This window comes from Mustela nivalis, assembly GCF_964662115.1.
Source record: "Mustela nivalis genome assembly, chromosome: 12".
Lineage (NCBI taxonomy): Eukaryota > Metazoa > Chordata > Mammalia > Carnivora > Mustelidae > Mustela > Mustela nivalis.
In genome coordinates this window covers 12473569-12484589 of record NC_139031.1, presented here as the reverse complement: position 1 = coordinate 12484589, position 11021 = coordinate 12473569, and the positions used below count along the sequence as shown (strand labels likewise).

General features: G+C 43.8%; 1 protein-coding gene and 1 long non-coding RNA gene across 2 annotated transcripts in view; one reads left to right on the top strand and one right to left on the bottom strand.

Annotated features, from left to right (window-relative positions):
- Positions 1–3025: 3025 nt before the first annotated feature.
- On the bottom strand, positions 3026–10524 carry MRPS33 (mitochondrial ribosomal protein S33). Its single transcript, XM_082693867.1, has 3 exons — positions 10401–10524; positions 7639–7880; positions 3026–3780 (listed from the first exon to the last, which is right to left on the bottom strand). Exons 2-3 carry the CDS (start codon positions 7851–7853, stop codon positions 3675–3677), a joined length of 321 nt encoding a protein of 106 aa, XP_082549993.1. The 5' UTR covers positions 7854–7880; positions 10401–10524; the 3' UTR covers positions 3026–3674.
- LOC309845648 overlaps positions 10511–11021 on the top strand; it is a 31651-nt gene continuing 31140 nt past the window's right edge. The window contains exon 1 of the long non-coding RNA XR_014301398.1: positions 10511–10606. This is a non-coding gene — a long non-coding RNA (uncharacterized lncRNA). The remainder of the gene's footprint in view (positions 10607–11021) is intronic.

Genomic DNA, 11021 nt, shown 5'->3' with positions numbered 1-11021 from the left:
TGTTTCATGTAAAAGTGGAGAATTATGTATTTTTAGCATCTCTTTGTCAACACTACCTCGGAAGAATCTATTGGTAAGACATAGTAATTCTTACACATCACACAAATAACCATATGTGAAAACATTTGATTAATCTTTCACGATTCACGTGGTACTTTTCACAAATCTTAATATTTCATGAACCTAGTGAAGCGTTAGTATGATTTTTCAGAGATGGAAGGAAGCTCAGTGAAGATAAGTGACTGAAGTTCACGAAGCCAGTAAGTAGAACTGCATTGCTGTCTGTGACTCTGAAATCCCAAACCCAGTCTGTTTTATGGTGCCACATCGAAATCAAGGGCAAAATCCTCCATGCACGCCAAACATTTGAGGGAAAACACAAATAGTTTTGGTCTTGACCAGAAGAAGATCCACTTACACATCTGGCTAGGCTACACCTACAGCTAAAGATTTTTTTCCCCTCATTGCACTGAGTCCTTGTCTTAAACGTCAGTTGCTGTTTGACCTGGTTTGCTTTTGTGACATCAAGATTACCCCCTTTCTTATTCTCCATGTTCCATCTGGTCCACCACGTTCAGTACAGGCTATTTTAAGTTAGGTGGCGTTTGCTGTGTCAGGTGTGTTTCAGGGTACAGCTTACATACAAATAAATTTTAGTGGGAGTCTCTGATTTTCAGTAGCATGCTCCTCTGCTGCTCATTGGTCCGCATGCCTGTCAGCCCGTGCTAGGGCTCCTTGCAGGTTCAGCGGCCCTCAGCAAACCAACACACGGATTGCTTGTTTTCTGATTCAGGTCAACTATTGGTACATGAGGCAGTTTCTCTTTAAAATACTATGCTAATTCGTTGAAGCTCTTCTCACATTCAGGCCTCTCCACAAGTTGGAGATGGCATCATTCAGAACATGCATTGGGTGTTCTTTACTTTGCTCAGGCTGAGAGCCTGTTTCTTGGCCCAACGTCCCGGGTTCATCTTGTACCCATCTGGCTCAGCTGCACTGGCCAAGAGTAACAGAAAGTGTGCACTTTTCTGAGCAAGTCCCTGGCATCTTGCCTGTGCCTTACAACACAACCGTCCTTCACACAATCCTAGGGACTAAGCCTATTTGTCTGTGTCCTCTACAACTAGCACGTGGCTGGCACAGGGCAAGCAGTCCGGAAAAAGTTCTAAATGAATGGATTCTTGGGCCCCTGCTGAAGTTACATCTGTCAGACACAAATTACCCAATTTTAACTAGCTTTTAAGACCTATATGGGCCCTAGTCATTCCATCTGGATCATGTATCTTTAAGATTTTTTTTTTTTTAATTTGCCAGAGATAGTACAGACAAGCAGGCAGAGAGGCAGGCAGAGGCAGCGAGAGAAGCAGGCTCCCCGCCAAGCAAGGAGCCTGATGAACTCGATCCCAGGACCCTGGGATCATGACCTGAGCCAAAGGCAGCGGCCCAACCAACTGAGCCCCCCAGGCGTCCCTGGATCATGTATCTTTAAAACTACAATTTATCAAAACATATATAAGGGGATTCTTACTAACTCAGGAATTATTTGCAGGGCAATTACTGCCAGCACTTCTAATGCTGCAGGGAAAGGAAATCATAGCTTCAGGGGCTGCTGTGTGTCCTCTTGCTGTGTACTCTGCTCTTTTCATGAGAGGCAGACACAGGGTTAAAAAGTACTTTAGCAAGACAAGGTGCGTATGGTTAACATTTGTGTACTATACGCTTAAAGGTGGTTAAGATGGTAAATTTTACAACAGAAAAGAAAAAGTACTTTAAAAAATTTACTAAACAGTGCTAGATTTTTGGAACTTGAGAAAAAAGATCAGAGAAGCCCTCATAACCTCATTGAAAATTCACTGTTAGAATTCACTTTAATGAGCAGCTAGCTATTTGTGTATATACAAGAATCCTCTCTCAAAGAAATAACACTTCACACACTGGCTAAGTTGGTTAAGTCCAAGCTTTTTCACTGAAACTGCAAAGCTCTAGGTCACCTGGGTGGAACAGTCAGGTAAGCGTCTGACTCGGTATCAGTTCAGGGTTGTGGGATCAAGTCCCACCTTTAGCTCCACATGAGGCTGTGCTCAGCATGGAGTCTGCTTGTCCCTCTCTCTCTGCTCCTCTCCCCACTTCTGTACATGCATGTGCATACTCTCTCTCTCTCTCATAAATAAAAACGATCTTAAAAAAAAAAAAAAAGGAACCTGGAAAGCCTTTCATTGTCTGGCCTCTTGTTTCTAGGTGAAACCCATATAGTCATCTTTTTTCAGTTCCTCAAATAGGATGCTTTCTTGTGCTTCACACTTTGCCCATCATTTTTATCTTTTAAAAAAAATTTTAATTATTAAGATTTTTCCTATTTTTAAGTAACTTTTATACCCAGTGAGGGCTTGAACTCTCAACCCTGAGATTAAGAGTCATATGCTCCTCGAACTGAGCCAACCAGGCACCCTGATGACTTTGTGTTATTTTTTAAGTAAGCTCTGTGCTCAATGTGGGGCTCGAACTCACAACTCAAAGATAAAGAGTCCCATGCTCTACCGACTGGGCCAATCGGGTGCACCTTAATTTTAAGCAAACTCTACACCACATGTGGGGCTCGAGCTCATGACCCCGAGATCAAGAGTCATGCTTTAGTGACAGCCAGCCAGGTGCCCCTTCTTCTCTTATTCATCCTGCAGAGCTCAGATGAAATGCCATCTCTTTAGGGAGGTCTTCTTTAAATTCTAGAGGTTTGAGTCTCTTGCTATCTCTGGATTGAGCCACTGATTGATTGACACTCTTGCAGAAGTCTGGATTTTTCCTCTGTAGCATTTAAAGATTTTTTTTTTTTTTTTAAAGATTTTATTTATTTATTTGACAGAGAGAAATTACAAGTACACTGAGAGGCAGGCAGAGAGAGAGAAGGAAGCAGGCTCCCCGCTGAGCAGAGAGCCCGATGTGGGACTCGATCCCAGGACCCTGAGATCACGACCTGAGCCGAAGGCAGCGGCTTAACCCACTGAGCCACCCAGGCGCCCCTCCTCTGTAGCATTTAAAACAATTTTATTTATGTAATGATATTAGTCTCCCACAAGCCCGAAAGTTCCATGAGGTAGGGACTGTTTTCTCAGCTTGCTAACCATGGTGTCACCAGGGCCCCAGCAGGTACTCACTCAGTACTCTTAGCGGGTAGATACTTTCCCACAAATCTATCTTAGAAGATACCCTCCAAGGAGGAGGTGGAAAGGAGGTACATGAAGTTGTAAGCTTGTTGGTCAGACAGTGGCTGAACAGCTAGAGGGATGGAAGTTTGGGGCTGGTGTCATGGGGAAGCAAGGAGGGATCCTGGGGAGACTAAAAGATGCTCATTCAGTGAGTTTTCCCCAAGTCCCCAACATCCCATTCCCACCCCAAATGAGTCATTCTTCAATCAAGTCTATGCAATTCATTTCTTTAGAGAAAGAGGTGAACCTCAGGGTATAAAACCAAGGCCGAAGTAACTTTGCCAAATTAAGATGTGTCCAGGAAACCAGTCACTATTCAACTGGATGGGACTTCAACACAGAAATGATCATGTTCCTCCAAATCATCTTCAGTTTGGGAAGCTTACATTCCTCGAATATGTGGAAAGATAAATACACCTTCTTCTGCTATCAGTTGCTGAGAAAGAGCTTTGTTCTCCTGATGGACCAACACTACTTCTTTTTTGTTGCTCTTTTCCCTTCTCCCTTCTTTGGCTTCCCCTTGCCACGAAGCTTCTTTAGGCGCAACTGCTCATCCTTGAAGTCCTGGTGCTCATCTCTGAGCGGAGAAAGAAAAAATAATTAGCCCGTATTTTGACCTGATGGGAACAGCACACCAATCTAGCCCTGTTCCCTCAGGCTGCTCTGCTTATCAGTCCCTGACTTCTCAGGGCACATGCTCGGCTTGGTGAACAGAAAGGACAGAGCGTCCCCAACATACACATGAGTTGTGTTCCAGAAGTTCATTTCTAAGTCACAGTGTCCCCTCACAGAAACACAAGCGACTAAAACTCCCAGCCAGTCCATATAAACTGCTGCAGCAATGAGACAATGCTAATAATTACCTCAAATTTCCCTATAACGCTAACACTGACCATAGGGAAACAGAAAGTGGGTCTCAGCTTGAAGAGCTACACAGAGACCCTGTAAGCCCCAGGAATTAACACCTACTATGAGGGGAAAAGGTCTGAAGGAAGCTACCTTAATGGCTGTGGATAATCCAGACAAAAAGGCTGCTGGGGGAAGGCTTAGGTAGAATGAAGCCAAATCGACAGACAGGTACTCTAGAGATCAAGGTGGCCAAGGCTGTTTGTACATATGGCTGGGGTGTAAGCTGAAGACTGCCGGTCCTCTAGAAAAATGACTGCATTCTAAGATTAAATGCCTAGAACAGTATATAGCATTTAAATATGTAAGGTTTGGAACCCATTTCAACCTGGTTCTGATCACAGCTCCATCTACCATTTAGTAGCTGTGTGACCTTGGATAAGTGATTTTCCCTCTCTGTATCTTAGTTTCCTCACCTGTCAAGGATGGATAATAATGGCATACAAATTAAAGATAAGAGGGGGTTGTGCTGGGCCCAACTGTTAACTCCTTAGGTAGTTTTAAAATAGACTGGTTTTGTAGGGTACACTGTTCCATTCCGTTAACATGATTGGTATATATGACCTCTTCTCAAGTAACTATGAATGCCCCCAAATCACCTATTCTCAACAGAGCAGCCAGAGTAATTCTTCTCAACTGTGACATTACGTCACTCCTCTGTTTATGGGCCTACAGACGGTTCCCCATTTCACCCAGAGCAAAAGCCAGGACCTAGTGTCATGGTCCTCAGAGCCCTTCATGATCTGCCTGTGGCCTTACCACCCTCTCCCTCTCGGTCACCTGCACTACTCCTAGAACGCGCCAAGAGAACGCGCACCTCATGGCCTTTGCTCTGCTCTTGCCTCTGCCTAAACAATGCTTCCCCAGATCCCACTTGTCTCACTCACCACCTTCAAGTGCTTAAACCTTCTCTTCTCAAAAAGGCTGACCTTGACTGTCCTGTTTAATCCTGAGGCCCGTCCTCTCCCCGCCCACCAGGTGCCCGGGTGAGTATTCTTTCTGCTCAGGCAGCTTTACTGTTCCTTCCCCACGACACTCAGCTTCCTGGCGTACCGCGTCATGTACTCATCCAGTCCGCTTGCTCTCCTCCTCTTCCCTCCCTCCTCCATTCCCATCAACCCTCCGCCAGAGGGGATGCTCCGGAGCCAGGCTCTTTGTCTCTGATGATACAGCCAAGCACCTGTGTTGTCTGAGGGACTGAATGAGCCAGTGTTTGGGAGAACCTGTGCCGCCCTCCCCGGCTTGCAGGTCTTTGAGTAATATTTTCTTTACTGAAGACTGTCTAGTTTCACCCTGCCTGATGCCACAAGAGGCCTTCCATTAGAGGCACCATTTACCATAACTAGTGACAAATACATGAAAATCATCGTGCTTTTCCATGGATAACTAAACGCTAAGTATTTCTCCCCCCATCCCCAAAGACAGGGTTTATTTTTCAAACAAATGGAGAGTGGCACCAAACAGGCAAATTAAAATAGCTGAATGTAACTTTGTGAATCGGTTATATTTTTCTACTCAGGAGATCTGCCTTCCAATGATCCTTTCCTTGGGGTCATAATAAAATCAATTTTTATTTTCTGAGCTCAGACTAATAGCAAGGGAGAAAGTCTCAGAGTGAGTCCAGAAATTCAAAATATGTTATGGATTATAATCTCTATTATAACATATTAACTGAGAAAATCTATTCTGTTTTGCTCACTGCTGTTCTCCTAGTGTCCATCTTAAGTGTCTGTACATCGAAGGTACTTAAAAATATCCACTGGATGGATGAATGTACCAATTTTTAGCTACGTGGAATTAATTTTGTTATATTAAAGTGAATAGTACCAGATTAACTTCTGTACTGCTGTCCTAAGACAAGTCCAATTAAAACACTTTAAATCTTAAAAAGTAGATTTATTTACTTTTAAAATATTATTATTTTTTAAAGATTTTATTTATTTATTTGACAGAGATCACAAGTAGGCAGAGAGGCAGGCAGAGAGAGAGAGGAGGAAGCAGGCTCCCCACGGAGCAGAGAGCCCGACGCGGGGCTTGATCCCAGAACTCCGGGATCATGACCTGAGCCAAAGGCAGAGGCTTTAACCCACTGAGCCACCCAGGCGCGCCTAAAATATTTTATTTTTAAGTAATCCTTACACCTAACACAGGACCCCAAGATCTAGCGTCATATGTTCTACTGACTGAGCCAGCTAGGCACCCAAAAAATAGATTTATTTTAACTTTGCACTATTATGCACTGTTTGAAAGCTTTTATAATGAGCATGCATAAGTTTGGTAATTCAGACTTTCTTTTAGGGGCGCCTGGGTGGCTCAGTGGGTTAAGCCTCTGCTTCGGCTCAGGTCATGATCCCAGGGGCCTGGGATCGAGTCCCGCATTGGGCTCTCTGCTCAGCAGGGAGCCTGCTTCTCCTCATCTCTCTCTCTGTCTGTCTCTCTGCCTATTTGTGATCTCTCTCACTGTCAAATAAATAAATAAAATCTTTAAAAAAAAAAAAAAAAGACTTTCTTTTAAAGAAAATGATCACATAGGTATTTGATCTTTTCTCTTTCTAGAGGAACAGATAGTCCTGAGCACCCATTTCCTGTACATACACAAACATGGTGGTAAGAGCCTGTGCAATCTATGTATTACTCTTTTGCAGGGCTTGAGTTCATGCCCCTGAGATCAAGACCTGAGCTGAGGTCAAGAGCAGGGTACTTAGCTGACTAAGCCACCCAGGTGCCCCCACATATTACTCTTAAAGGTGAACTACAACTTATTTAGACCAAATTAATATATCAAAAAGGGTACAAATTGGGATGCCTGGGTGGCTCAGTTGGTTAAGCAACTGCCTTCAGCTCAGGTCACGATCCTGGAGTCCCAGGATCGAGTCCCGCATCAGACCCCCAGCTCCACGGGGAGTCTGCTTCTCCCTCTGACCTTCTCGCCTCCCATGCTCTCTCTCTCTCAAATAAATAAATAAAATGTTTTTTTTTTTTTTAAAAGGGGTACAAACTAAAAATGCCAGAAAAAAGATCGAAAGGAGTAAGAACTCCAATAAAACTGCCACTTGGAAGAAAGGAGGCTCCTATAAACCAGCTAGGAAGGAGACTGGTTTTGGGGCTGGGACTCTCTTCATCTGACCAATGAGAACCTGTTGTTCTGGCAGCCTGCTGGGGGTTAGGGGGTGCTGGGAGGGGGTGAGGTTTTCCTCTGTAACATTTGGATCAGTTTTCCTCTGCATCATTCAGAGTGCTCTTAAATTAATAAATAATTAAGCATATCTGTAGCTCAGTATCTCGTCAATCTTAGTCCAGTTTTAGACATAATTAAAATGTCTTCCAATACATGTAGGTTTCCTTTTTTATTTTTTTCAGTGTGCCCATTATGAGCATTTTAAAAGCCTTTCTCCCCAAAACTATGCCTTTTGAGCCATCTGGGCACTATTAGAAGAATGACAAAACTGTAGGGAAAAAAAGCCTAAATTTTTCCTTTTCTGATCTACTAGAAAAATCGAACAGGTTTCTGTGTGGTTTTTGCCATTACCTATAGAGGCCAAGAAAACGCAGTGTCCCCATGAGTGCATAGTAAGTGTTGTGATTTGGGTACCAGTCATAAGTCTCTTTTCTCTTGGCCAGAGGCTGCTCACTGAAGAGTTTCACCACTTTCATGGATTTGGAATCAGTAGGCCTGGCCACTTCACCAAACAGCCGGGCACTCAGACGAGTCATGCGCAAGGCATATTCTGAAAGTGAAGACATTTCTTGAGCAGCAAGGAGGAAGAGTCCCTACAGAAAATGAGAAGATAAACAGGTTAGTGTGTGAAATTCCAAGATTATCTAATGAGCACTTTCCAAAATAAAAACAGCAGCCACATGTGAATCAGTCATGTGGCTGGAGGACATGCCTTCGAGTTGAGAACTATGCACAGCCCAAATGGTGGCTTCCTTTGCCCACTTTACATTTCTTATTTCTACATTCGATGTTCTCACACTACCACCTTGCTGCACTGCCCTTTTTAGGGTGAACCATTTTGTTATTTACTGATAGTTTACCTATTTGCAGGCTAGATGAGGACAGGCAAATGAGTTATCCAACCACAGCATTATTATACCTTCAGAAAACACCCACCTCAGCATTCTGTAGAATAAAAATGCTGACTGCTTGCCATCTAAAGGTTTAATCATGGTAGAGAAATAATTATCCTGTTGTCTTTATTATCAGCCCTTTGAACACTGTTCTCCTCAAGGGCTCCAGATGGCTCTGAGAACTGCTAATGAGTTATGAGGTCATTTAGCCTCTAGGCTGCTGGACTGAATTCTGCCTAGAGACTGAGAGCCATTTGGGAGAAACAAAACAGAGATAGTAGTCTTATAGAAATAAACTCAACAGCCCTTAAGATTCATTTTATTCCTGAATAGAAGGACTTATGTGTTATAAAGTTATGTTTTATCTTCCATCTTATATATTCTGCTTTAATGCATTGTAAGTTCTTATTAGCTGTAAACAGTACCTTTTTCTTTGGAGGCACAAGCTCAGAATGTTGAAATAGGTATAAGGATGCTATCTGTAATAGGCAGAAATCACAGCAACATGCATCAAACATTATATAGGCAATACATAAAAATCAAGAACACTGCTGGTGAAATAACTGTATCATTCCACACCAGGTGTAGGGTTACTGCTGGCAGAATATGCTACTTTAAGTGAAATTTTGTAGTGAGATGAGAATCTTTGCTAAGAGACTGTCCAGGGGACAGTCCAGTGGAGATGAAAAAGAGTTGCTATCTAAACAGAAAAAAAGTATAAACTTATTTTGAAAAAACAATGGGAGAAAAACAAACCCAAAACCCCAGCCCTCGTAGGGTACCTGGCTGGCTCAATCAGTAGAGCACATGACTCTTGATCTTAGTCAGGGTCATGAGTTCAAGCCCCATGTTGGGCACCAAGTTTACTTAAATAAATAAACCTTAAAAAAAAAAAATCCTCCTCAGCAAGAATGGGGCCAAGTAAATTTCAAAAGAGTTCTTGCAAGAAAAAAAAAAAAAACCCCAAACCTTATTTAAATTATTATTTCATGTCCATTTCTAGATCCATTGAAAGAGCAGAGGTGGACCTCAAACCAACTGCAGAATGCCAATCTCAAACCATTTACCAATCTGAACACCCACCAAACAGGCCAATAGTGCCATCTGAAGGCCAGCAATGGGAGAACTGCCAGGTCCAGGGTCTTCCCTGCCCCTGCAAGCTGGGGATCACTTGCAAACCTTTTTCCTTTTCCTTTCACCCCCATCCCTGCCCCCCCCCCCTTAAAATCTGCTTCTCTCTCAACTCTTGGTTCATTGTGTGGATAGGAATGGGTTGGGCTGGGTTGTTAGGGGTAGGGTTATATTTTCATCAATGAGGAAAAAAAGGCATTAACAGTTTAATGTATAAATAGGAAATATTAACAAATCAGTGCTATAAACCTTTAAAGGCTTTACAGATGCCCATGAGTTGCCTTCAGAGGCTACAGCTTCTTTGCGTGTTTTACCTTTTCTCTTCCTCCAGTTGAATTATCTTTTTCCCTACATCAGATAAAAGAAAAACTAAAAACGGTTTCTTAGTCAACTTTGCTTTGTTTCGCTTAATTGCTATAATGGCATTCAAATAGATTTCTGTTGCAAGTGCACAGTATTTCCAGTTATACGGTGGCCAGGGAGCTGTTGTTTTGTTAGTGTTCTCAGACAAATGTGTTCCAACTTCCATCACTTTATTTTTCAAATGACGAGGCGGCATAGAAGTCCTGAGGCCTAGGTTTGCATCCTGGCTCTGCCATTTACTTGCTGATTGTCACTCTTTACTACCTTAAACTTTTTAATTGGAAAGCGTTACTTAGGATTTTTTTCAGGACCCTAGTATGCCTCCTTACAGAATATTTCAATTTTATCTTGAAAAATAAATATGACTAAGTTAAAGACATTAAAGTAAAAGGCAAAAAAACTTCATCCCCGCCCCCCTCCACCCAAGCTACGATGCAGAAATGCCGTCTGATGAGCTGAGAAACAGGCCTGCACGCGACCTAATCAGGGACAGAGTAACCGCGCCGGAGAGGAAACTACGCTAGCGTCCCTCGTTTGGTAAATTCCCCAATTTGCGCAGGAAAAGGCCAACTGTTTTGCAGGATGTGGTTAGTAGCTGGTTAGTAATGAAATCGATTCGTCTCATTCCTGGCGACTGTAGAAGGTTGGAGATCCTCGCAGGGCTTCTCTAACGACCGCCCGTGTCTCACTGCAGGAGAGCCCCCCAAAGCTCTCCGACAATCTTACCTAGTCGCGACCTTCCTCTCCCGCGCGACCCTCGCCCGGAAGGCCCGCCCCGGCCGGGCTTCAACCTCCGGCGGGAGTCCGCCACGGAGAGCAGTGGAGAAACGGAAGCCGGCGGATAGAGGGGAGCCCTGGGGGAACCCGGAACTACTAGCGCGCTCTCTTGGAGGCTTGAAAGGTCACACCTGGCACCCTGCGCCGTGAGGACAGTGAGTCTTGTCTGTGGACTGGAGATGGTTGTCTAGGGAGGAAGCCTGACTTTAGAGGAATGTCTTGCAGCGTTCGCTAGATATATTTTGTTGGCAAATGCCTGCAGAGCTGCCCTCTAAACAGTGGTTATGAGCGTGCCACGTAGTGGAGGATGAAATGCATTTTATTCTTTATTTTTTCTGATCCTTCCTCTGTCTCTTTTCATCCAGCCGAGACCTTGACGTGCTCCAAGGGCATCGCTTGATTTGAGGCTGAAGGGTCTTCTGGCCCTGCTGGGATGCCATTTCCTTCTCTTTCCACTTATCCACGCCTCTAATGGTCCATTAGTTATCATCTGTAGGAGACTGTTTTTGGTACCCCCTTGCTGGATTAGGGCGCCAGTTGAAGCAGCCTCTGTGGGCGGGGGCCCGGAAC